General features: G+C 39.3%; 1 protein-coding gene across 7 annotated transcripts in view; it reads left to right on the top strand.

The window, feature by feature from the left end:
* GARNL3 (GTPase activating Rap/RanGAP domain like 3) overlaps positions 1–27,584 on the top strand; it is a 47,993-nt gene extending 20,409 nt beyond the window's left edge. For 4 of the 7 annotated variants that reach the window (XM_065854058.2, XM_071817245.1, XM_071817243.1 and 1 more), the window contains 17 exons: positions 2,217–2,262; positions 5,179–5,285; positions 5,994–6,115; positions 6,867–6,971; positions 11,046–11,120; positions 12,022–12,133; positions 12,861–12,959; positions 14,865–14,981; positions 15,675–15,847; positions 16,544–16,702; positions 18,119–18,185; positions 20,077–20,184; positions 20,625–20,743; positions 21,144–21,279; positions 22,385–22,594; positions 22,906–23,017; positions 23,727–27,584. In XM_065854058.2, coding sequence (XP_065710130.1) covers positions 2,217–2,262; positions 5,179–5,285; positions 5,994–6,115; positions 6,867–6,971; positions 11,046–11,120; positions 12,022–12,133; positions 12,861–12,959; positions 14,865–14,981; positions 15,675–15,847; positions 16,544–16,702; positions 18,119–18,185; positions 20,077–20,184; positions 20,625–20,743; positions 21,144–21,279; positions 22,385–22,594; positions 22,906–23,017; positions 23,727–23,883 — 2,024 coding nt within the window. In that variant the 3' untranslated portion in view covers positions 23,884–27,584. The remainder of the gene's footprint in view (positions 1–2,216; positions 2,263–5,178; positions 5,286–5,993; positions 6,116–6,866; positions 6,972–11,045; positions 11,121–12,021; positions 12,134–12,860; positions 12,960–14,864; positions 14,982–15,674; positions 15,848–16,543; positions 16,703–18,118; positions 18,186–20,076; positions 20,185–20,624; positions 20,744–21,143; positions 21,280–22,384; positions 22,595–22,905; positions 23,018–23,726) is intronic. The other 3 variants (XM_065854059.2, XM_071817246.1, XM_071817244.1) reach the window with 1 other exon arrangement.
* The last annotated feature ends 80 nt before the right edge of the window (positions 27,585–27,664 follow it).

Here is a 27,664-nt window from a genome sequence, read left to right as displayed (position 1 = left end):
GATAAGGTCAAAACAAGAATGTAATTTTCGAATCGTATTTTTATTAAAGGCATTTATTTGGATCACTTCACAAATTAAATGTCATGCTTTTTCAGAAGATATAAATTCGTAAAAACATTTCTGTTAGTGATGTGAATTGATTTGGTATTAACTACTGAATAATGCCTTTTAATGTTTAGATGCTCTTTATTTTATGTATTTATGTATTTCCTTCAATCTTTCAGTCTGTAAACCACGTATTCTCCAGATTTTTGGCAGCCTGTGCTTTTTCAAACTTTTGATTGAAAACGTTTTGAAGACAATGTCATTCCGAAAACCAGATGCCAGTCACTTGGCATTATCATGGGCTCACACTACTGGAACATAGATCACAATCTGGCATCTCTTGTATAGATGGAATGGAATGAAGAAAAATTGATGAAAATAAGAAAACTTTTATTTCTATCCATGCTCTGTTGCAGAGTTTTAAAAAATTATCACAAAGTTTATGACTTGTAAACCTAGTTCTCAGGCTAACTGTTGTTGGAACTTTCTTGCTAGTTTTGTCCATGCTTGATCTTACTTTTTAGATTTAAACTCTTAATATTAACCTCTTCTACTCTAAAGGAAGTGACTAGAACAAGAAGAATTCCACAATTAAAAAAAAAAATCCTAAGATATTAGAGGAACCTGAATATTGTTAATAAGAAATGTTTACCAGGTCAGCGTGCCACTTCATCAGAGTGTCAATGTTAATAAAAAAGGAATAATTCTTCCTTTATTGCTCTTAGGAGGACTTTTTATGGTGTAATTGATACACCTCACTCTTTTCAATTTTTGACAAACATTTTGAGGTTCATCTCTCCTTGCTGTCGTAATGAACTGGAGGGTTAGATGTGCCCTAAATGCATAACAGCGTGTTATCATTTAAGTAATTTTAAGTGATCCTCGGCTGGTTGATGGAGTTGTATCACCTTCCTGAGATTTCCAGTTGACAGTAGCCAGGGATAACGGTGTCTGCAAGAAAACTGGATGTTGACACGGATCTGTGTCAGATGTGGTAAATCTCAAAGCTCACCTGATCTGTACTTGCGCTTTGTGCTTACTTTCTTATATACTGTAGCACCCCTTTTTTGTTACTTGTAGGATGGGAAAAGTTAGCATACAGATATTCCACTGTGCTGTCTTGTACACCAGTGATAGCTGCTGTACAGGTTTGCCATGTGTCATCTGCGGGGTAGGATTGAGTTACCCAGTGACGGCATCCAGCACCAATTTAGATGTCCCAACATGTCTGAAATGTCAGTACATGTCTGACAGATACGACATACTGTGATACTGTGACTCTGGGCCTACAGGAGATCTGTACCTCTTTTGGAATAGCAGCAGGAGACAAGGCGATATACTTCCAAGCATCTTAAATAGCACTGGATGATTACAATGAAATAAGTGAATCCCATTGTAAGCCTTTTTTATCATGCAGTCTCCAATACTGCTGATCACAGCTCTTAGCAAAGGTCTCTTCATTCAGTCTGGAACAAACCCCTACAGCCAGTGAAGCTATTCATTTTTATGCTTTCTTTAGCATTGTTTGTAAGGACTGAAATCTTAGAGATGTTGTTAAGGAAATCTATCAAAGCAAGAAGCCTCTGCTCGATTCAATAGAAATAGCTTGCAAGGCAACCATAAGGATTTATCAGTTTGGTTTGGGGTGGGTTTTTTTGTTGGTTTTTTTTTTTTAATCCTCCAGATTTGCCCAAAGTTATGAATCAAGACTGGTAATACATTTTTGTGTACTTACACTTTAAATCATCCTCTCTATTCTCATATAATTCTGTTAGCTAAATTATTTCATTGGAATCTTTTCTTCAACTGAAGTTTTTGTATAAGTGATGTTCAGAATCAGTAGGTTTTTTTATCAGCTAAAAGCATTTTTAATCACAAGTCTATCAAACATACACATTAAAGTAAATAGCACATTTTATGTTTCATATAATGGCAAGAAGTCTGTATTTGTGGTAGTAGCTCATTTTTTTTAATTGTTGATCAAACAATAAAATTTTGTATGAGACCTCCTTTGTGAACAGTAAAATGTGTGCAGTCTAGAATATTTTTTATATTTCATTGATTAATACATTTTAGTTTTATTAAATCTACAATCTGCTGTGGAAAAAACATGTATTAAAATACATGCAAGCTTCATTAGTACTGGATTAACTTCCTTAACTGCATGACAGATATTTTTGCCTTAGTGAGATATAATAAGCAGAATGATAGTTACAGGTAGGTGCTGATTGTAACAAATAACTTCACACTGTATTTCTGATGGCTTAGAGATAATGAGAAAACATTCTGTATTGGCTACCTGTCTGCATGCCAGGAAACCAAATGAATTTAGGAAATTGAAGAGCAATGTGGACCTGGATGCAGATGGCTGTAAACTGGCTATGAATAAGTTGCATGTTTCTAACCATCAGAAAAATGAAATTCTGGAACAGGCATGAGCTAAGGGGGCAAAACAAAACTACTTTTTAAATGAAATGTGACGAAAGGGTGGAAGATATGCCTGGGACATTCTGACCTGGTGAGATGAATGACATAGTGAACTACCTGGTATGATGAAAGTTATTTCATGTGGTGGTGCGATAGCCGTGGACTGCAGATCCTTGCAGGTCTGGGTTCAGTTGTAGCTGAGCAAACCAGTTCATTTTTAGGGATCTTAATAGAGTACTTGTACAGTTTGACATCACATACTTAAAACCTAGTGGAATTTTGCTGGTAAATAATGTGTTCTTCATCTGTTTTTCAGTTAGCCTTGGAACACTCACACTTGGAGGCATATGCTGTACAAGTATAAGTCTGTTCAGTCTCACCAAAATCTGAAAAGCAAGGATTTTTGCAGCCTCGTGCCCTGGCTTTAATGAACAAAGTGGCTCTAACCAAATAATTAATCCCAACTATTGTATTGAGATTAGTGGGGAGATTCCAGAGATATCTTGCAGTCTCGAAAAAGCAGAGTGACAGTGGGATGTCTTTTTTCAGAGTCCATTGGAGGGATTCATCTTGGGCTTGAACCAAATAAGCAGTAAAGAGAAATAAAAGAGTCACCCTTTAGCTAAAAGTATGTGCTGCAGCTCTTTTATAGGATGTAGATATAGCATTATTTTTTCTCCTTTACAAAGTACTAGCAATGTCTGTAGTGATCTCTCTTCTATTTAAAGTACGCTAAGTCATTTACTATTTACACTAGGTCAAAAAGAAATGGGAGAATTGTGTTCTCATTTGGATATGTGCCTGAGGAGAAGATTGGTTAGGTTTGAAATCACTGCCAACTTAGATGCAGAAGTCTCTCATGGCTAAAGAATTTATATTAGCGAACTAAAATGTTTGGTTTATTCAGTACTGGGAAGGAAATTTCAGGGCATGAAACTTAAAATATGCCTTTAACTGGAATGTGTGTATGTCTGTAACACTCAAAAACTTGCAAGATGGAAGAGAGAAATCAATGTGAATTTCTAAGGGCTGTGTGAGCCTGCATGGCATTAGTTATTATTTAGCAAAATTTTAAACTGACCGCAAATCACTCTACCCCACATTTGTAGGATGGAGCTGAAGGCTGGCGACACTGGGTCTGCTCCTTTGAGGTGAACTGCCAGTTAGCTTGTAGTAGAAAGAAAGAAACTGAACTTGGAAATGGCTTCCAGGAATACAGACAGGGTCCTTCAATGGATTAGTTTTGCTTCTTCCTTCATTGATAGTTCCAGAAGTCTGAAGATGCAGGCAGACTGTGGAAGAGACCAGCAAAATCCCTGGAGCTGATCACCTGGCACCAGTGCTTTTTTTGAACAACCCATACCACTTTGACAGCTAAGAAATACAGTGCAAGTACAGAAGACATTCTTTCAGCCTTTCCCTCAATGCACAGTATAGACCACTGGTACCAACTGTGGTCCGTGGTTTCAGAAGCTGCTGCTCAGATCTAGTCACATGGTTCCAACCATTCCAACATAGATAAGTTCTCTCTTGCTTTGGAAGTTTTTTTATACTTCATAGCAGAGCAATCTTCATGGTCATCTAAGGATCTGTTCTTCTTGCTGCAAAGTAGGTTACTGGAGCTCTTTATATCAGAGAAACAGGACTGACTAAACCTTCTTGCCTAGCTCCAAAATTTAATCATTAGCAGTAAGAATTTGGTGCTTTTTGTGTAACTGCAGCTCCACCTACTCCATTTATGAATGCTGCTTGAAATCATCTGCAGTGATCAGTTTTGTTGTGCTTTTCCCCATCTTAACTCATTCTGCTCTAGCCAAGGAGCACTTCACATTCAGTGGAGTCAGAAATTATTATTTTTACCTGGATGGAATAAGATAGACATAGGGCATCTTTGAAATTGTGTCTTGAATCTGTGAACATGGTATTAGAATGATCAATATTCATACAAATGTAATACTACATTTGAGATTGTATGCACAATTTCTAATTTTTAATGAAAAAAGACTGGATGAATCAATCGGAATCCATTTGACTCAGCACCAGTAAATCACTGCTGGGTCTTTGGGCAAGCAAATTCTGACTGGCTTGTATAACAGTAGAGATGGGTTGAATCTATAATTTTACCACTTAACTTGCTGCAACCTGTGTCAGCTGTGCATGCTGCTTGGAAGATCTTCGACTGCTGTCCTACAGTGATGAAAAATGTGCAGACTGTCACTTGAAATACTAAGGAATGGTTACTTACCTTAAAGAAGCTATGGCTTGCTGAGCATGTCATATGCATGGGGTTTGTGCCTGCCATTCATTCTTGCTATGCAATATTTGTTATGGTTCAAAAGAACTCAGCAGATCCAGCTGTCATGGAAGTCGTTCTGACTCTTCCTCAGTGAAAATGAGTTTGCTTTTCCCAAGATATAGATTCAGCTGTAGTAAACCATTATTATTCAGAAAGAATCAGGTGTCACTAAAAGCATTGTTCAATAAGTAGAACTGCAAAGTTCTGTTGTAATGGTTAGTTTCTGCAAAGGAACCAGAATTTTGCTCAAGTGAGTAATTCAAAGTGAGTGTTTTTTGTTAGACCCGTGGGAGTTCTTACCTAAGACAAACACAGACAACAGCTTCCAGTTTCTTCTGTTTTGAATAATGTCTATAAAAATAGTGAATTTTGAATGTGACTTTCAATATAGATATTTGTTCTTTCAATAGGCTGAAAATATTTTCAGAAGAAAGTGTTCCTCTCTTTGGGCCTCCCCTTCCGTCCCCACCTGTGTTTACAAATCACCAGGAATTCAGGAATTTTGTGTTAGTGAAATGTAAGTCAGTTTTTCTTTTGCTAGAAACGCTTTTTTAGTAAGTGATTTAATAAATTGAAATTCACAATGCTTAAAATGCAAACACATTTTCTTGTGTATGCTGCTGCTCTGTATAGATTTCTTTTTTAAATCTGTAGCACAAGTAGGATGGCAGTTCCATCAAACTCTTCCAGTCAGATTAACAAAAAACTGGATTTCTATGCAGTTATGCTTCTCAGACTATTAGATACAAACTGACATATAGAGAGTGTGCAGACATATTTAGCTTTGCATTTTCTTAAAGGATTTCACAGAATCACAGAATGGACTGGGTTGGAAAAGTCCAACCCTTGGTCCAACTCCAGTCCATTGACCAGATCATGGCACTAAGTGCCATGTCCAATCTCAGTTTAAAAACCTCCAGGGACGGATTACAGTTAGATGCTTACCTGACAGGAACTTGACAAATAACTCATTTTGCACATTTAAATTGGTTTAGTACTTAATTTTCTTTGTTAGGAGGTTATTGGGGTGTCTTGTAGAATTCTCCTGTGACTAACTTTCTCTGTTAAGCTTAAGGGATCGTTATTCACCAAAAAACATGCAGAAAGGAGGCAACTCTAAATTACTAAGGGGAGAACAGGTATTTTTGTACAGAGGCAATTTAGAGTCAGTGGAAGTTGTCAAAGTTCATTTAGGTAATGTATCTTCTTTTCCATAATATTTTAGTAATAAATGGGGAAAAAGCCACATTGGAAACGCCAACATTTTCTCAGAAACGTCAACGCACTCTGGACATGCTGATCCGCTCTTTATACCAAGACCTGATGCCTGATCTACACAAGGTAAATGTAAGTCAGAAGTCTGTGTATCCCTCACATGCTCTCTTGTTCTCACTAGGAGACTGAATGTTCTGTTACTTTAAAATACTGTAATACTAATGAGCACTGAATTCTATGCACTAGGCTAAATACCAATTGTCATGTAACTTGTTTTGCAGTCATATGAAAGTTGACAAAGTCCTTTCAGGGTAGGACTACTCATGGTGGGTTTTTTTTAAACGAGAGAAGCCAAACAATATCATGCTTTGTATGAGCTTACCTGCAGCAAGGGATTAGGAAATTTAGGCTCTGCAAATACAGGTATTAGCCTCATCACCATAAAAACTACACTTACTCATTCCATCGTGTGTGAATGTGGATCATTGTTAGCCTAGAGTAACAGTGAGATAACTTCATTTCAGATGATGAAGACATTCTTCAGGTGATTCTTAATTAACTAAAAAGACATTTAATACTTCTAAAATTGTTGAGGTGCTATTTTTCCACTGTTTATTTCTCTTAGCTAAATACATCTACTTTTTATCTTTTTATTCCTATCTGCAGTCTTTGTTATGATTGTATAGAACATGACAGTGATAAACTATGACAAATTGGAAAGTAAAATGTTCTCTGAGAAGCTATGCAGTTAGATTCATCACTACAGGAAAATATTTTTTTAAAAAGACAGAAAATTTAAATGATATCACAGTAAGTTAACTCAGATTAAAAGATTATGAAAACTTTTGGTTCTTTTTAAAAAAATAAATGTTTTCTGGTTTAGAACATGCTCAATAGAAGGTCCTTCAGTGATGTGTTACCAGAGTCCCCAAAATCAACACGGAAAAAAGAGGAAGCTCGGCAAGCAGAGTTTGTCCGACTTGGTCAGGTAGGATCACTTTAGGAGGTATGCACCTATGTTGATAAAGACTGCGTCGCCCCTTGTGTTGGAATTTTATTAGCTTGCAGAGTTATGCCAGGACTTACTGCAGTTCTCTGTGCTCAGAAACAATCTTGTAGCGTTGCATTAGTTTAAGCTACATTAAGGTAAAAATCACAGAATCACAGCATGGACTGGGTTGGAAAAGACCTCAGAACTCATCCAGTCCAACCCTTGGTCCAACTCCAGTCCATTGACCAGATCATGGCACTAAGTGCCATGGCCAATCTCAGTTTAAAAACCTCCAGGGACGGCGAGTCCAGCACCTCCCTGGGCAGCCATTCCAATGCCTGACCACTCTCTCTGCAAAGAGTTGCTTTCTAATATCCCGCCTAAATTTCCCCTGGCAGAGTTGAAGCCCCTGCCCCCTTGTCCTATTGCTAACTGCCTGGGAGAAGAGCCCAATCCCCCCTGGCTAGAACTGCCCTTCAGGTCGTTCTATAGAGTGCTGAGCTCACCTCTAAGCCTCCTCTGCTCCAGACTGAACAAGCCCAGCTCCCTCAGCCTCTCCCCATAGGGCTTGTGTTCAGGTCCCTTCCCCAGTCTTGTTGCTCTTCTCTGGACCCGCTCCAACACTTCAATCTCTTTCCTGCCCTGAGGGGCCCAGAACTGAACACAATACTCCAGGTGTGGCCTCCCCAGTGCAGAGTACGGGGGAAGGATCACTGCCCTTGTCCTGCTGACCACGCAGTTTGGATACAGGACAGGACACCATTGGCCTTCTTGGCCACCTGGGCACACTGTTGGCTCATGTTGAGCTTCCTGTCCATTAGTCCCCCCAGGTCCCTTTCTGCCTGACTGCTCTCCAGCCACTCTGTGCCCAGCCTGGAGCACCGCAGGGGGTTATGGTGGCCAAACTGCAGGACCCGGCACTCAGCCTTGTTGAACTTCATCCCATTGGAATCGGCCCATTTTTCCAGTCTATCCAGATCCCTCCACAGAGCCCTCCTGCCTTCCAGCAGGTCCACACTCCGGCCCAACTTGGTGTCATCAGCAAATTTGCTGATGATGGTCTCAATCCTCTCATCTAAATCATCAATAAAGATGTTCAACAGGAGTGGACCCAACCCTGACCCCTGGGGACACCACTAGTGACTGGCCGCCAGCTGGATGCGGCCCCATTCACCAGCACTCTCTGGGCCCTGTCCTTCAGCCAGTTCTTAACCCAGCCATGGGCTACCAGCTTTTGCAGGAGTATATTATGGGAGACAGTGTCAAAGGCTTTGCTGCAGTCTAGATAGACCACATCTACAGCTTTCCCCTCATCCACCAGGTGGGTCACCTGATCATAAAAGGAGATCAGGTTGGTCAGACAGGACCTGCCCCTCCTAAACCCATGCTGGCTGGGTCTGATCCCTTGTCCATCCTGAAGGTGCTGTGTGATTGCATTCAAGATGATCTGCTCCATAACCCTGCCAGGCACCGAGGTCAGGCCGATAGGCCTGGAGTTACCAGGGTCAGCTTTGCCGCCCTTTTTGTGGATTGGGGTAACATTCGCCAATTTCCAATCGTACGGGACCTCCCCAGTGAGCCAGGACTGTCGGAAGATGATGGAGAGCAGCTTGGCGAGCTCTTCTGCTCTTCTGCTAGCTCCCTCATCACCCTAGGATGGATCCCGTCTGGTCCCAATGACTTGTGAGGATCCAGATGGCTCAGTAAGTCACCAGCTATTTCCTCCTGGAATACAAGGGGACTATTTGGCTTCCGATCTCTGTCAACCACCTCCAGAGGCCAGTTGAATACAAGTATTTGTAACGCATGAGGTACACAACATAATTACAAATATTTATAAAATATGTGTGCTAAAGGAAGGTTGGACAAATCACACCTTAGGATCAAATCTTAAAGTTCTTTCCCTGCTTCGTGCAGCAGGTTCTTTCTGTCTTCAAGCAGAAGAGTGTTCTGTCTTTTTCTGTGCCTTGGAGAAACATAATCTTTCATGGATTTCCTCTATCAAGGTCGAATTTCTTAGAAATTATTTACCCCCATTTTGGCCAGGAAGAAGTTTCAACAGTGTTTCTGATAAATCAGAGGTTGCCCCATGTCATTGAACGTATCAGGTGCTGACTCCCGTCTTCTGTGGGCTTATTGACTTTTTGATTCCATGACAACTAAAGCTTCCTGATAATTTAGATAGTCTGGTTTGATCTGACAGTTCATTGCAGCAGGAAAAAAGACAGTGGCTGTGCTCATCAGTTCCCTTGTCCCTTCCCACTTGTCTCTTCTTGATCCTGGACTGGTGGCATGGTTCTACTACTTAAGAATACTTCTTTTCTGAGCTGATTTAACTCAGCAGGAGTTAACAGAGCAGAAAAACAAAATAGGAAAAAATTAGACAAAGTAAATTAAAAAAAACCCCACCCCCACCACAACCCAAGCCTCCTCCCTTCACTCCCATTTTTTAATCTGAGTCAGTAAGCTAAAGAGTGGATGAGTCTTGAGTAGTTCTAGATCTGATTAAAAGTATAGAGTGGAGACAGATCTTTGAGAGCTGGTACAGAGGAGTCTCAGGGCTGCTGAAGCTTGCATTGGTGGGGCTGCAAAATCTACTCCTCTATGCTTTGCCCACCCTTTCCCCAGCCACCCTGAAAGAGCTACCCACTCCAGGCAGGTGTTAGGGGGGAGAAAAAAACAAGTGAATGCATTTGGAATATTCAGACAGAAGTAACCAATTATTTATTTCTCAACTTTACTAATTACCTTATAGAAGTTGGAGAAAAACATGGTTATTGAAAGTATGGAAACCTGTAAGCTTGACTTCCCTCCCTCCTTGCACCCAAGTTAAACATACCAAGGATATGCACCAAATCTAGTTGGGACCCATTTCTTAAACAAGACTTCCAGCCCTGGCATGGTCTTCATCGAAGGGAAACCTAATATGTGGGTTAAAAATTCAGAGATAACTGTTTGTGTTTTTCTTGGGGCTTCTTTTCACATTTAAATCTTTCTCTTCCCTAAAAGAAATTTCTTCTTAAGTTACAAAGTGTAGGCTTGAACACATTTCAACGTGACTTCCAAGACTTAATCATTCTTGCCAAACTCTGTGAATGTGTCCGTCCCTTAGTTGTAGTCAGTTGAGTTTTTAGATGGTAAACAAAACTCACTGATGAGTGGCTCAGCAGTATGTTCAACTCATTTCTTTATTGTTAGGGTGATCTCTACTGACTGGCGGAATGAAATCAAAATGTTAATGCAATGAAGTATTTTGTGTGTCTCTGTAGGCTGACAGCTATGCTTAATGCACGTGTGTAAATGGTGCCTGCAGGTGATTACTGCCATTTCACAGACCATGCATGATGGTAGGCAAACTTCAGGGCAGTTAAATTGGTTTAGGTAATTTCTAAAGTTTACATTAAGGAATGCTGTGACAATTCCATGTGTCATCGTTTTATAGTAACACTGCTGTAAAGGTTAGCAATGAAGGTGAATAGGATACCTTAATCAGACTTACTGTGTATCTCACTGAAACTATGTTTAAACAATATTTCTATAGAGTTCTTAGCCCTTTCAGAATCAGCTCGCTTCTAGTTACTTCTAGTTGAAGAATTTGTCATACTGTGACTGTGTGTCCTTGGCACCCCGACTTAATGGTTTGTTATTGAAGTTGTGCAAATGAAAGGCAGGATTGTATAATTAATAAAAGGATTCTCTATCCAGTTAGCTTATAGAATGAATTGTGTGGATGACTAGCTAGTATGATTTGAGGCGGAGGCTTTTCTCTGTTATTATTCTTGACACTTCTTTTCTGATTTTGAGTTTCCATTTAAAAAAAAACAAAGAAACCCAACCAACATATGTTTTGGCTGGTAAGATACCTAGCAGTCCTTTACTGATTCATTCATTCATGTATATCCTGATTTGTTTAGGATATACAGAATTTCACTTCTTTCCTAATTACTTAAAATATTACAGGAATTCAAAACTGGAGTTACTTTGCAGTCCTCAGTTGTCCTTTCTTTATAGTCTTTAGCTTGGGTATTGGCAACAAAAACTCAATTTAAATAAAACATCTGTTTGTATTAGGCATTGAAATTGAAAACCACTATGAAAGGCGATGCCACTGCTAACTTGGCAACCACAAGCTTTTGTAAAAAGGAGGTGAGTGAACCCGCCTGAGAGTTATGAAAAAAATTAATTGTATGAAGTATGGCATTGCATATCAGTTCTGCATACTGTTATTTATTTTTAATTAGATGCTGTAGCAGCAAGGATGAAATCTATAGTGTTAAAGTGACTCTGCATCCAATATTGAATTAATAAAGGATGAACCTGGAGGCAGAAGCACTTCTTAAGTTAAAGCAAGAGTAGATATTTTTATATTATTTGACGAGAATTACATTTTCCATATGCAGTCATATTTTATTTTAACTTCTGCATCAAGTTTAAAACAAAATTCAGTTATGTTTTTCTTTCCTGTAGTACCAGATTTTTTTCAAGGGCATTAGGGAGTGAAAGATGCAAACTGCACTCTTCTGCATGCATCTTATATACAGAAGCTTCAGAAACGCTTCTGGAATTTCAGAGACTTCAGCTAATATTTAATTTGGGGAGGAGGGGCAGACTCTGGGAGGTAAGTACAGAGAACGCTTCATCAAAGAACAATTTGGCAGAAAGGCAGTTTTAACTGTACAGTGTGCTAGTGACTGAACATTGCAAACCGAGCCATAAAATATATGCAAATTGAATATGCATGGTGGTACACATGTTTTAAGTACTTCTAGGTTTGCACTGACTATCAGCTGCATGTGTTTTAATTCCAGTGCTTTAGGAATGCATCTTATACTTATTAGTCTCCAAACCTGATGAATACTGAGAGCTTTTCCTCTGCAAGAAAATTAACTAAATTTAGATATTGCAGATTTAGAAAATATACTGTTTGGAAATGTATCCTGCCAAAAGTATTTATGTGTTATTACTTGCCATTATCCATCACATTCTGTGTCTGTGTGATCTGTATTTCTTAGTGTACTTAATATGTATCCCTTATGTTACTTCATAGCCTTGGGAATCTCAGTCTTTCTGCAGTAATTTTCCTCATGAGGTTGTCTGTGCAGATTCTTGGGGCCAGTCCTTGCTGGTTTCTACAGATGCTGGCATCTTATTAATAGATGGTTAGTAAATGATCCAGTGTTTTTGTGTCCATTTTTATGTATCTGACCATTTTCTTGAAAATGTATGTTCACAAGTTCTGTTCAGGTGTTAGCAGGTCTTCACCTACAGCGATAATTACCAATCTAAGTAAATTTATTACATTTATGTAACCTAGTTGCGAACATTCTCTCTGCACCAGAATCAAGCCATATTGGGGAGCCAATGTTAATGCAGATTTTGGAATGTTTTCCTTATTTCAGATGTTATTTTCTTGACCATCTGAAAAGACTTAAGAAGTCACATCCAAGCTCAAGGAATGTTTAAATGGCTTGTCTGGATTGCTTAGCCCTTGATGATAGGGAGCCTGAAGCCCAAGGCTTACAAGACAATGAGACCTTGCTTCTTTCATAGCAATGCTATTGCTAGTTTGACCCCTTATCTTCTCTGTGCTGCTTAAGGCCAGTGGGTCTGAGGGAGTGAAGTTAGTTCTTGGTGATAATTCTCAAACTTTCCAAAGGAAGGTCCTTCTTAGGCTTCAGTTGCATAATCTGATCCGTGACAATGAGAAAGCTCTCCCATGAGGAAGTATTGGCTATGATGCTGTGGCATATATAGCAGCTTTGTGCAGGTTTCTTTCATTTTTGTAAGAAAAAAACAAGCCCTTTATTACAAGAAAGAAATAAGTCAAAACCAATGACTAGCAAATTTTGGCAGGAATTTGAATACATATGTGTGTTTCTTTTTTAGATGGTCAACCATCAGTGCAAGTATTTGATAAAACACTCCAAATAAAACAGATGCATGTGTTGGAAGCTCTGGATCTTTTGATTGCTCGAACAGACAAAGGTAGGAGAGGTCACTGTTCTTCGACTCTCATATGACTGTGGCTGGTACTGGGTATGTATATCTCATGAGGCATTGTGTCTGTCAGTGGTAAGTGTATTAGACGCCTCATTTAGAATAGGGGAGCGTATACACCAACTGCATTTATTTTCTAAAGGCTAGGGGATGGTGAAATCCCTAAATGCTCATTGGTGCTTCCTTGAAGGCAAGCCTGAAATTGGTCATACGGTCTTTCTTCGGCCATTGCTGGAAGTCAACACTCTTTGGAAATCATAGAATCATAGAATCATTTTGATTGGAACACACCCTGAAGATCATCAGGTCCAACCATAACCTAAATCTAGCACTAAACTGTCCCTAAGAACCTCATCTATATGCCTTTTAAACACCTCCAGGAATGGTGACTCCACCACTGCCCTGGGCAGCCTGTTCCAGTGCTTCACAACCATTTCCATGAAGAAATGTTTCCATCTGAACCTTCCCTGGTGCAACTTGAGGCCATTTTCTCTTGTCCTGTCACTTGCTACTCGGGAAAAGCTACCAACACCCTACATGCTGCAACCTCCTTTCAGGCAGTTGCAGAGAGCGAGAAGGTCTCCCCTTAGCCTCCTGTTGTCCAGGCTGAACAGCCCCAGCTCCCTCAGCTGCTCCCATCACACTTGTACTCCAGCCCCTCAGCAGCCTTGTCGCCTCCTCTGCACTCTCTCCAGCACCTCAAGGTCTCTCTTGTAGTGAGGGGCCCAAAACTGAACACAGTATTCAAGGTAGGACCTCGCCAGCGCTGAGTACAAGGGGATGATCACTTCCCTAGTCGTGCTGGCCACGCTATTCCTGATACAAGCCAAGAGGCTGTTGGCCTTTTTGGCCACATGGGCACACTGTTGGCTCATATTCAGCTGCTGTCGATCAGCACGCCCAGGTCCTTTTCTGCCAGGCAGCTTTACAGCCGCTCTTCCCAAAGCCTGTAACGCTCCTGCGGTTGTTGTGACCCAAGTGCAGGACCCGGCACTTGGCCTTGTTGATCCTCAGACAGCTGGCCTCAGCCCATTGATCCAGCCGGTCCGGATGCCTCTGAAGAGCCTTCCCACCCTTCAGCAGATCAACACTCCCACCCAACTTGGTGTTGTCTACAAACTTACTGAGGGTGCACTCGATCCCCTCATCCAGATCATTGATAAAGAGATTAAACAGAACTGGCCCCAGTACTGAGCCCTGGGGAACAAAACTTGTGACCACCTGCCAACTGGATTTGACTCCATTCAGAACTTTGATTGACTGAGTTATATGTTTACTCAGTTGCACAAAAATGAGGGGAAATTACTTATGCTGTCACTGTTTTAGCAAATGTGTTTTATTGGTATTTATTGTGTTAACTGTCCCCACATCCTAGTGCTATAGAGTGCATTTTCTTGAAGATTCTGATATAAAAGAACTTAAATGTTGTTTGGACTGACAATGTGTCTTTTATTAACCTCATTTGGAAGTACTAGATGTGCATAAAATGTGCACTTTTTCAATGAGATACTTTCTGACACAACAGACTGTGATGGAATTTCACAAAGTGAACATGCTCACAGAAGGGGCAGGATCTTTATGTGTAATACTCTTGCTGTGTAGTTTATTATATTTTCACTATCTTGCAAAATTTTGTATATTTGTGAAATAGCATACATTTAATTGTTTTGAAGCTCCAACGTAAATTTTTGCTGCATCACTACCTGATAGGAAGCTCAGCTGCTGAACTGAAGGCATAGGTTACTGGAATTGGAAAATGTAGAGAGTTCATAAGCAATCTTTTATCATGTTGCAGCTTTGCTCTGTTTGTTAGATCCTGCTTCTCTTTGGAAGTATTAATTCAAACTACTACATCTTTTGTTTAACTTGTTTCCTGGTCTCTTCATCCTTCAGGAAAAGACTCTCGTCTCCTTGTCTTCAGACTCAGTGCTGTCAAAAAATATATAGAAACAAAGCAAACGATAAGGAGCAAGCACGACTGCAGAGAAAACAAACTGGAGAGAACAAAAGGTGATGTTATTATCCTGTGTTTAAAAACATCCACTGTGGTATGATGTCTGTGGTTGCCAGGGGCTTATTAGCTGCCTTGAGGCAATGGTAGGTGATCACCTTTAGTTTTTTCTCTAGACAGTCAATTCTCAAACTTCGTTTATCTGATATGTGAAAATAAGTCTATTATAGTCCAGCATGGCACTTCAGAACTTTGTAAAAATACCGTGTTACTTGGCAATCACAGCTGATGAAAAGCTCTAGAGAAAAATAGATATGTAGCTTTCAGGATTGAAGAGTATGAGAAGAATTATGCAAGGATGTGAGACTGAAATAAAGGGCATTTTAAGGTGGAGGAACACTGGCAAATCTCCATTAAATAGTACTGTTTAGATTAGTTCAGGTGCTGATGATTATTTCAGTAAATATAAACATTTTCTGATCTTAAGAAGCAAGCTGCTTTGGAAAGCTGCAAGCTGCACAATAGTGAAAATCCATGTATTTAGCCTTTGCTTGCAAAAGGAGTAAGGGGAAAAACAGATTTCAAGAGTCATAACCTTTTGTCTTTTTTCTACAATTTAATGTTGTCCTACTGGGAGGTTTGTAATTCTGCGTTGCCAAGTCATGCACCACTGTACTAATCATCGTACAAATGCAGAACAAAAAAAGCAGACCCTAACCCAAATCTTAAAATCTAGAGCATTATTTCCACAGGCTGCCATTTGTATGCCATTAATACTCACCATGGCAGTGAACTGAGGATCGTTGTGGCTATTCGGAACAAACTACTTCTCGTCACAAAGAAATACAATCCACACAACACTTTAACCAGCAGCTCTCTGCTGTTGTCATCTGGATCTCCAGTAGAGGAGTTCCAGTACATCCGGGTATGTGTAATCTAATAACTAATTACCTTAACAGGCTGGGCAGCACTCAGATAGGGATGGGGGGGAAGACAAAGAGCATGCATTTTTATCTCCCTGAACCACTAGACAAACAAAAATGAGGAGCTGTATGACAGAGTTCCATCATATATATGCCAAAGAAATCTGTCAGATTTTTTAATTAAGTTTCTGCTTGTTCTTAGAATACAATAATAGAATCATTTTGGTTGGAAGAGACCCTCTGGATCATCAAGTCCAACCATAACCTAACTCTAGCACTGAACCGTGTCCCTAAGGACCTCGTCTAAATGCCTTTTAAACCCCTCCAGGGACAGTGAGTCCACCACTGCCCTGGGCAGCCTGTTCCAGTGCCTGACAACCCTTTCCGTGAAGGATTTTTTCCAATCCGAACCTCCCCTGGCACAGCTTGAGGCCATTTCCTCTTGTCCTGTCACTTGCCACTTGGGAGAAGAGACCAACACACTCCCAGCTACAACCTCCTTTCAGGCAGCTGCAGAGAGCGAGGTCTCCCCTCAGCTCCCCTTCTCCAGGAGGAACAGACCCAGTTCCCTCAGCCGCTCCTCATCACACTTTATTATGTGTCTGTGCTTAGAGCACATCCCTTGAAATTCATGAAGTACCTGCAGCACCCACAGTAGGAGCTTGAAAAAGAGAATAATTCTATTATTTACATTACAGGAAATATGCCTTTCTGACCCTCCAGTGGTTATGACGCTGGTGGATGGCCCTACTGGAGAAAGTGACAATATGATCTGTGTAGCGTATCGGCATCAGTTTGATTTAGTTAATGAGAGTACTGGGGAGTCCTATAGATTGCATCATGTTGAAACAAACAAGGTAAGTTTTCATCATTGAAACTATTTTCTTACAGAACTGCAGTGAACATAATTTCCTGCACACTCAGTGCATCCTGTGCACAGTTAATATTTTTCTGTCATTGTTTTAAACTGACTGTTTTCCTCATAATAAGATACGTGACTACTCTTTTTATTTGATGGTTCTTGTTGGTAGGTTATTTTCTTTTTAAGTCATCTGTATTTTTATTCAGATCTGATGATGAAGAGGTTTGGCACTCCTAGTGTGGGTGATACAGTGTAAACTTCTCCAGAGCACTGAAAATCTGTCTTTATCTGGATGAGGAGGAGCTACAAGTAACAAATGGGGATGGAGAAATACAGCAGCACCACCATCCCAAGCCCCTGTTCCTCCTCTCCCTAGGAATCCTTATTTCCTTTAAGAACACAAACAAAGCAGACAATTAATATGAGCTGCGCCACTGATTTTTGTGATATTGAAATGGGACACAAAATTATTTCCACGGGTAACAGAGCAGAAATGGATTTCAGTCACTACAAAGGATGGGTCAAAATGGGTTTGGTGCAGATATAGAAACTTCCAGGTCTGTTTAACAGTTCTTGATACATACAGTAATCTGAAGTCAAGAGGTGAACATCTAGCTTATTGTACAAAGGAAAGTCAAAGAGCTGTTAATCTAATTGATGTCCAGCCCCTCTCCTTTCCTAAGTAGTACCTGTGGTCTGGGAAGCATTTGTCTATTGTAATCTTACGTACTTCCCTAATAAAGTCTCATTTCCTGAACAGATACCCTACATTTTTATGGCTGGTTTGTTTTTTTTTTTTTTTTAATCTAACTGTAAAAGACAAATACAGAGTTAAAATATGAGAATTTATGTGGCCTATGCCATGTAAAAAATAATGTGTTTCATCCAGCATTGATTCTCAGTTTCTAAATTCAGCCTATTCAGTAATTCTTAAGTACATCCCTATTGACCTCCGTAAGCGTTAGTGGTTTTGAACCAGTAACTGGTGCATCTGATCCTTCTGCTAATCATGACATGCAATTGAGCTTTTTGGATTTCCCTTTTTGAAAAGAATTGTTATTGTTAGCATATCATGTTGATTCATGGTTGTCCTGAAATCACCCCATTTCCCAAAACTCACATGGCCAAATAAGTTATGTAAGTTTTTATTGCTTTATACTGTGGGCGTGGTATTGAATATTGAGTACTATACAGAACTGAAGACAAAAGTAATTGATTTCTATCCTGAGAGTATCCTGAAAATTAATCACAAAAGAGGCTGCACTTGAAAAATTACTTTTATTTTTTTCCCCTTCTTTTTTCTGTAGTTGTGCACTCCTCCAACTGATTGTATTGCTTTTTAGTCAAAACCTGGTTGCAATAACCTCAGTACCCTCTGCCTGTTCATTACCCTTTCCCATTACCATTGCAGGTTAATTTTGTTGCAGCTATTGATGTATATGAAGATGGTGAAGCTGGTCTATTGTTGTGTTATAACTGTAAGTATTTAGGGAAGATGGAAAATGGTAGTAATACCTCAGTCTGCATGTGTATTTTTTTTCATTGGAGTCTAGATCTGTATCTTAAAATAAATTTCAGTGGTTTATGGAAATTTTCTCAATATACATTCTTTTTAGTTTAAATGCATATTAGAGAGACTAGAAATTGAAGAATGATTTTATTGCAGAGTATGTTGAATTTAGACATGCAAGCTTGTTAGGTTTTAATTTCAGGTATGTATGTGTACATCTATATTTATATATGTTACTGCCTTAGTAAAAAAAAATCCCATGCCGTCTCATTCTGTCTGTGCGTTTTTGCTCCCTACTCCTTGGCAGTTGCATTACTTCATTGCCATTCTCTAAATCTCCTTTTGTAAAACAGCCTTGGATAGAACACGCATGTGCTCTTCCCTGCAGTGCACAGATGCTTCTGCTTCCAGTCCTCATGAAAAGAAAAGCAGCCTTTGTGAGGCAATGCTGAAGGACAAGGCATGGCTTTCTCTGTCGCAGAAAACATGTCCTGTTTGCCTCTCCAGAAGTGAACATCGATGGAGGCAAGATAAATACACCCATGGTCCAGCACTGGCTATCAGATCGGTGCCACAGAGCAAGTTTTAAGTGTCTCTAAACTGTATCTTTCTATGCTCTGTGAGGCCCTTTTGGTTCTGATAGCTTGCCAGATCCTACATGATTCTGGTTCCCTTAGCACTGTTTCAGAACTAAAAAACCATCTGACAGAGGAGAGTGAATTCTCACCTATATTTCTGCATGGAATCAGTTCCCCTCTAATAGACCCATTGCTGAGCCAGAGCTAACAAACTGAGCTAATCTTAAAGTTACAATAAAGCTGCTGCATTGGCTTACAGCAGCTTGAATTCCTGTTTCTAGGACAGTGTCACAGGGAAACTTATGCTTGTTCTTTAGAGAGCATTATAATTCTGAAAGTATAATCATAGAACAAATATGAAAACAAAGGATATGGCAGTGTCCTAAGACTGTATTTGAAAAATGATCTGTAAAACATTTCTGGATGTAAACTTTGATTCAGTCTGAGGACATCAATTACAGGAAGAAAATACAATTTTGCCTAAAAATAGAAAGGACCCAGAAGTAGCACATATTTGAAAGGGTCATAGATGTTTACCTGGAGCCCCCAACTCATCAAGAAAAAAGGCTATTGCAATTGCATCTCATCTTTAAGCTTTCTTATTGTTTGCTAATATGACTTTGTAAGTTCTGAACTTTAATAGATGTTTGATCAGCACTAGTGCATGTATGTAAAGAAAAATCTGTTGATAGTAGGTTAAGTTCCCCATTACCTAGACCTATCACATTAAAAATTCAGAATTGCATTGCCAGTAAGAAGCTCTATAAGCCAGCATTCATATCTGACTCATAGAACGTTAATTTCAGAGCGAGTGGACTTACAGCAACTAAGTAGTAGGTTCACAAGTTATATGACTAATGAAATCGTGGTGTCTGTAATGTCCTGCATGTATAACAGTCTTCAAATGTAAACTGTGCTAGCTTATGGCTGCTTCAAGGCCAGTACTGGCAGGGAGGTACAGTTCTGCTAACGCTGCTTTCTGAAATTTTCTTGCCTATTCCTCTATCCATAGACAAGGTAAGGAACTGATAATGGTTGGAAGAGAGTAAGAATGACTTTGTCAAATATGACAACTTATTAAAATATAGGTCTTCTGTTTTGATCTTTCAAATGCCATGTACACAGAGGAAGCACACTGCCCTAATCTGTTCAGATATAGAGGGACTTCTCCATAAATGTTTGATTATGCATATAATGTCCACACTTCTGCAACATCTGCCTGTGAAACTGGTGTTTGTCACTTGCAGTGTAAGGTTATGGATGCTTCTTTTTTTGTTACAGATGTTTGCCAGTACAGAAAGGTATATCCTTTCAATGGAGGTTCTCCACTGATCCAGCCATCAGCTTATGACTTCCACTTCAGCTGGAATCAAGTTCCTTATGCCGTTGGTAAGAAAATATCTCTTTTTAACTAGACGTCCATTTTCTTTCTTTCACCATTTAGGCTTGCACTTGGCTGTTAGTGGAATTACAGTATGTGTACTAGGAATAAACGTGATATTCATGATGCCACTTTAGCTAAGTTTCTGCATATGATAATTTTAAAAATTGGAGCCTTGGTGCCAGGTTCTTTCTTTGCTGAATTTCTTTTCCTTTCTCTTTTTCCTGTTTTTCATTTTCCATTCAATGTTCTACCAGCCATGGAGAGTGAAGTTTTCTTCAGGCTTGATGTAGCTCAGTGTCCATCGGTATGTTAGACAACCCTTTTCATAGGAAAGGGGAGATGCCACAAGAGGTCAGATGATACTCAAGAATAGTTTTCATGGAGCATCCAAGAAGCATTTATATTAACCATTCTTCCCTGCCGAATAATTTTTGTTTCGTTGCAGTGTGTGCTTTCCCTTATATCCTTGCTTTCACTACCGATTCCATTGAGATCCGATTAGTGGTGAATGGGAACTTAGTCCACACAGCAGTTGTGCCTGAGCTTCAACTTTTAGCATCGAGGGTAAGACATAGGAAAATTATGCTTGGCTATTTTTGTGATACGTTGGGATCTAATGCACGTTAAAAGTTGCTGCAGCCAAAAAACAAACAAACCAAAACTGAAACATGTGCTATTTGATCTCTGGTAACTGTTTGTCTGTGTGCTTTGAATTGATATCAAGTACAAAGAAAATCAGAATTTATCTCACTGTCCTTTATTGCTCACAGTAATGCAGATCTGAGATATCTGACTGCTTATGGGGCACATACTATCCTCAACCTCACAGATGTTCCCTCCACTTGACAGTGGGATAACCTTTCTATGAACAAACCTAGGTGACTTAGCATCAATACATTTGAGCTCGTATTCAGAAGACAGTTAAGAAAGTATTGCAGTACTAATAAGTTATTTGTCATTTCAGTCAGATATTTATTTTAAAGCTACTGCTGCAGTAAATACATCATCTGACAGCAGCTCTAAGGAACTGAGTTCAAGGAGTTCTCCTCAGACACCAACAGCTCATGAAATGCCAGAATGTCCTCTTTCATCTCTAGAAGGTAACGTGGTTTCCAGGCAGCTTGAATAACAATTTCTGATCATGCCAACAGCTGTCACATGTCAGTGCAGCTGATCGTTAGTAAGATTGAATTGATCAGGTAAAAAACTTTGAGTTCCTACCTGAAAGTCTGAAAGACAGAGATTTTCTGTTTATCCACAGATATGAAGCACCTGGTTCTTGAGCATTTGCCCCATAGGATCTTTTCTGAATGCATAGTAGTGCTGTTTTGAAGAAGCTGTTTCTGTAGGAGGGGAGCAACTAAGCTTCAGTAAATTGGTGGATCTTTGGCAATATGGCCAAGACTAATAACGCAAAAAGAGGTAGAAAATTGTGGGAAGACTTGAGATTTCACATACACCAGTCCTTTCACTTGAGAAAATCTAAACTACCACTGAGGGTTAAAGCTCTTTTGTGAACCAAAAGTAAGAAGAAGTTCTAGCCTCGAAAGAGTTTGCACTGTCAATTTAGTGTAACATGATTTGCAAACAATCCCTCTATAGGGGAACAATAATGAAGAAACACAGGATAACGCAGTGTGTGTATGTATCTTCCTCACTTAAATCTGCTACTGCACTGTTGGCAGAAGGGGAAAGGAGATTCACAGTTTCAGTTTTGAAAAGGCAGTGCTATCTGATGGTAAGTTGTTGTTGGGCTTTTTCCTAAGAATTAGGAAAACACATGGTATTTCGTGTCACCTAAGAAGAGAAGCCATAATTTAAACCACTTGAGATCCAGGCTCAGATATACTTGCAGCATATTAAAATATTGCACAGAGTGCAGAGTCATGGTGTAATAGTCGAATACCAACCTCAGGACATGTACATTTACTTCTTGGTTCCACTACTGATCCATCACATTGCCCAAAGTCAGTCTTCTTTTTCCCTCTAAGTCAATTTGCAACTCTGCACAATATGGTTGTATTTCTTCATCCTCGTAGCCTATTTATATTGAAAGTTCTCTGGGGGTAGGAAGGTCCTTGTTGTTCAGGTTTAAAGGCACCTGGCACAATGAGTATAACTTTTCTGTATAACTTTTCATTTGGAAGTATTAAGAACTTATTCTATTGTGAAAGTGTGACATTCTTTTCTCCTTTTGTGTTTCAGGTGAAGTTCCATGCAAAAACCTATACAAAATTCCTCTCAGTAATCTGGTTGGGCGAAGCATTGAACGACCTCTGAAGTCACCTTTGGCTCCCAAGGTCATCACTACCACAACATCCAGTGGCATTGCCTCTCTTCCAGTTACTCACTCACTATCCTTATCTCGTATGGAAATTAAAGAAATTGCAAGCAGAACACGTAAAGAATTGCTGGGTAAACTCTCCTCACTCTTCAATGTACATATTAATGGCCAAGTATATTTAATTTCTAATCTTTGGACCATCACAGTCGTATTTGTAACATGCAACCAGTGTTGATGAATAAGTAGTATAAACAAACACATGAAACTGAGAGAGAACCTTATCTGCAAACAGTCTAGCCAGCACCTGATCACGTGTAAGATAACTATATTCTAAGCCAAGTAGGAACTAGTTAATAGTGGAAACCAGCAACGTATGCCTTAAAGTTTTCATGAACACTTTATTTGCTGTTAAGAGTATTAAGTCTTTTATTCCTTTATTGAGGCCTCTTGGATGAGCCTATGACCAAGACAGAAACTGCACAGAAGCAAAAAAGGGTTCCTCGAAGACAGTCAGACCCGAAGCAGGGAGCAGTAAGATCAACTAGTAGTGACAGGTAAATATGCTGGCTTTAGAAAACCGTCTGAGTTAGACTGTAAATGTTTTCAGAATTGACGATTTGTCAACCGATTCGTGCTCATCTCACTTGGCATGGGGCTGACTGAGAGCTTTGTATACCAGTGTGAATTTCATGCTAATGTGCTTGTTAGAGTATCTGAATACTATAAATACCAAAACAATTATGCTTTTTGCTAAAGGTATGTTAATGAGCAAAGCAAGACTCAATGTGAGGGGTTTTGTGAGGACATGCCGCAGTTGAGCCTGTCATTAGGGTTTGCACTACTAGATCTGCACTGTGCAGGCTCACTTGTTGTTTTCTTCTCTTGTTTTGCGATTTCCAGAATACATTTTGCTAAGAAACACCATAGCACTTTTCTGCTTGGCTCTGCTTACCTGACCCCACTGCCATTCTTTTGTTTTCACAACTTATGTTTGTATAGAGTAGTGGCAGAATGAGATTAACAAAACAAATTTAAAAATCTGCTGCAATGTAAACCTCTATTTGATTTATTTCACTATTTGGAAATCATTTGGACGTGGAGCTTCATGAACATTTGCATTTTAATGATTTTCAGCAGAGTAAATCGGAGAGGAAGTTTTAATGGTCTGTCTTTAGAATAATTTGATTGAATCTAGAAATAGCCATTGGTCCTGCTTGCCCTAATCTGTGTATTTTTTAGCAACTTTTGTCTTCCTCTTTGCAGGATAATCTCAAGCTCTTTTGAAAGCTGTTCTGAAGGATGTCATCTTTCTGCTAGCTCAGAGCCTGACACTTTAGCGAGCAGGGAGGAGAGCTCACCATCTGGCTGGCCCTTTCAGCTGATCTCCTTATATGATGAGGACATCATTGACTTGAAGTGAAGACAGTCTTAAAACCTTTCTTCCTTACTTCACATTTTCTTACAACTCTGTGAGCTCTATGGGAATGTCACAAACACTGCTTCTAGTGGTAAAATGTGGCTGGAAGTATTGGTGATTAATCTTCATAGAACCCTTGTTGTACTGGCTAGCTCAGCCTGATTTGGTGATGCTTATATCTTCGACATAAGTATGTTTTCTCAGTTAAGGAACCATTACTTTTTGTGGCATTCTAATAGTAGGTAATTAATGAGAGATTTAGGCTGAAACTGAAGTAAATAAAAAGTATTACTTGTTCTGAGTTTCTTATAATTTGAAGTACCTGAATGACATTCAGCTAAGTTAATTGTTGTTGTTACTATCATGAGTTGTGTTACAACAGTGTATGTCATGTGGGAAGAGGAATTTTATAACATAAATCTTTCCTTTTTTGTTTTAAAAACTAAACCAAACAAAAGGCTTGCAGGCAAGGTCTTTCCAGACAGTGCAGTCTATTCTTAAAATGATGCAGCTATGGTATGTTTACTGAACAATCAAGAAGGTTCTATAAAGAACATATAAGAGATGAAGATGCTGCTTTCTTTGCTTTGGTCTGTCCATGCACATTTTCTAGAGAAGCTTGAAAACTGTTTTGGCATTAAGAATGCTTGAGCAGAGAGACTTCTTATAGAAAACACAAACTTTAAAAGTATTCCTTAAGGATGAGAAGTGAAAAGGCAAAAAGAAAGCAAACTACTGTATTTCTCTATCAGCTGGAGACTGTTTATTGTAGTGCACCTCCGGATTTTCCCATTACAGGCAGAAAAGCTAACCACTAATTTTCTTTCTAACTACACAAAGGTTCCTATGCAGGCATCAGCATTAGCTGTTGCCTGTTCTTGCACCAACAATGTAAGTCATTATTCCATATAATCATATTTTTCTAACTGGATCCAGACTGAAATTTCACTGCTCAGAATCCAGTTTTCTGTGATGAAATAGTCATCTTAGATTTTCTTTTTTGTTGTTACGTTAAAAGGCAGGGTTTCATGTATAAAGTTTGATTATTTTTTTAACTGTTTCCTTCTATGCGAAAAATTAATTTTAAACAGTATTTTGAAACAGTTTTGTTTGGTTTGGGTTGCTTCCAGTTTTAAGGGATGCTTCAGGCTTTGAAGATTTTAGCCTTATTAGCAAGTATTTCTTGTTCTATATGTGGAAATACTTCTGTATCCTTTATTTTATTTTGTAATGCCATTCACGTGTCATGATTTCACTTTCTGTCCAACTCTGACCATCTGCAGGTGTGTGCCTTTTGCTTCACTCTGTCTGAATGTGTAACTCTTTGCGAAGTAGTTTTTGCCCAGTTTATTGTAGATAGTGGCTTAATTGCTCCACCTAAGAAAACATACAAGGTGTTAACTGAAAGCATAATTTCTTAGTCTGGAGTGGTTGATCAAGGAAAGAAGCAATATTTTCAACAGTAATTAATCTAGGAGCAGAAGCAGTATTAACCAGTGGCTACCATTATTTTAGCATTTTGGCACCCATAGATGTGTGGCATGAACCTTAATAAGCATTGAAAAGGAAGTGCCAGCTCAAAGTCTTGCCAAGAGCTTGTCACTCTTCTTGAGAATGTTATTTCCAGACACTGTGTTAATTTACCCTGTCCTATTTAATCTGAACAGCTAAGTTTTAAAAAATCAATCCGAAAGTATCACCTGATGTTTATTCTCCTGGAGGCTGTAAACACTTCTGTGCTCTTAATGAATCCACTTTAGGGAGCACTGCATGCACTTAGGTGTTTTTAGAAAGCAAAACCACCACCTTTTTCCATAAATGGATTTCTCCATGTGGTATTTCATTTCTGTGATGTGGGAGTTTTCAAAGACTCTACCAGTGTGTTGCAAAACTGGGGCTTTAGTTAAAATACAGTTTTAACTGGAAGCTTTGCTTTGCATTGTTAGGGTATCAGATTTTCAAATGTATTGCAGATGTTCACGTGTGCTGTTGTAGCATGATTTAACATGACTAAACCATAGTTCTGTAGCAGCTAAAGCAATACGTGGCGATCTTAAAACTTGTTTTGAAGAACCTGAGCACACATACTCAGGTTTCCTGAAAGACAAGCCTTAGAGATGGAACAGGAGCGAGGTCAAAAAGGAGAGAAGCCTGACAGGAAAATTGACTTCTGGCTATGATGGTACTCAGGATGCATACAGATGTGCCATTTGCATCATAACGAAGATTTGCTTTACGGCCCCTCTTTCTATAATCATGAGTTATTTTCTCTAACCCGAGCCACAGCAGTGGCTGTAAAGTAAGCGGGGGGGGGCAGGGAACCTTCAAAGGTCTGTCTGTAATCACAGCACTGGTGACATCTACCAAATACTATCGAGCAGCAAAAGGACTAAGGAATACAGATGAAATTTGATTGCTTAAGCTGACAAAACCAGATGAAACTATCATCATGGTACTTATCTGGAACAAGAAGTTGATTTAGTTTTCAGAGGGAAGCCTTACAACTGCCTCCCCACCACCTCCTACCTGAATGTCTATGCTACAGCTTGACCGCACAGGTCAGGTGCAAGCTGTTCCTCAGGTCACGCTGGGAAATACCAGACATAACAGACTATTACCGATACAGGACAGGAAGGAGAAAAATAACCTGTCTTCATTCCTAATGTATGCAGCAGGTGCCTTAAAAAGGCTGCCATTTTTTGGTTTTGCTTCTGTGTGTCTTGCAGGGATGTTGAGATTTGAGATATATAATCCTTTGGGGATTGAGTTGGTTTTATATATATGTATATATAGGTATGTGTATATATTTTTAATTTCTACCACAAGTTTTAAGGGATTAAAAATCCTAAGCATATGTAGGAATCTAAAGTAATGTGATCTTGGGAGGCAGGGCTGGGAATCCCATCTGCAAGTGTCAGGGTAGTTCAGAATAATTTTGGTTGCCTTCAGTATATGAAAGTGAGTACCATATTATTGTCATTATTACCAATTTCATGTCATGGTTCATATGCACAGTGCTTGCTCATTCTGTTAAAGCAGCATTTTCGCAGTTGGGTGTAGCCTGACTTTGTGGAGGAAAAAATTATACCCTGAAAACCAAATATTAACCATACGGGAAGCTGAAATGACGGTATGCAGCAAACATCTGTACGTGCATGCAGGTTAGAGCAATTAATTACTCTTACTAGTTGTGCACAGTAGCTTCACCAACCTGTGTACTGCCTCGCTGCTTCGCTTTGTTGCTGAGCTGCAGCTGACTGACTCCTGTTCGCTACTGGAAATCATGATATTAGCACATGATTTGAAAAGACAATTTAAGAGATTATTTTATGCATATTTATTTGTAGCTCTAATAGATATTTATCTGGTTGATGTTATGTCTCTAAAGGTTTAGGCCAATGGAATGTCAGTTTTTACTAAGACTTTGAATGTTAGCAGACTGCTTTGTAATTTAATAATTGCATACTAAGACTGTTGCTACATTTGTGATCAAAAAACTATGTACCACTTGTCTTAAATGCCCATGTATAACCATTGTTTTTAATGTCATGTGATAGTGTGTATGGTTTGTGTTTTAGATATGACAGCCAAATAGAAACAGTCCTGTCACAGCTGAAATTGTTTTAAGTGCCATTTATCACCTTCGTGAAGGAGTAACAGATTCTTTATTCCTTCATATGTAATAAACCATACATTTGATCTCACTTCTTTCTTTTAAACATGCATAACTAATGGCTTTTTCAAATTTGGTTCAACAGCCAAGAAATTAAAAAGGCAGAAGGTA

Source organism: Patagioenas fasciata, chromosome 20 (assembly GCF_037038585.1).
Source record: "Patagioenas fasciata isolate bPatFas1 chromosome 20, bPatFas1.hap1, whole genome shotgun sequence".
NCBI classification, from domain to species: Eukaryota; Metazoa; Chordata; class Aves; order Columbiformes; family Columbidae; genus Patagioenas; species Patagioenas fasciata.
Note: the sequence above shows the minus strand (reverse complement) of the source record. Positions and strands in the feature narration are given on the sequence as shown.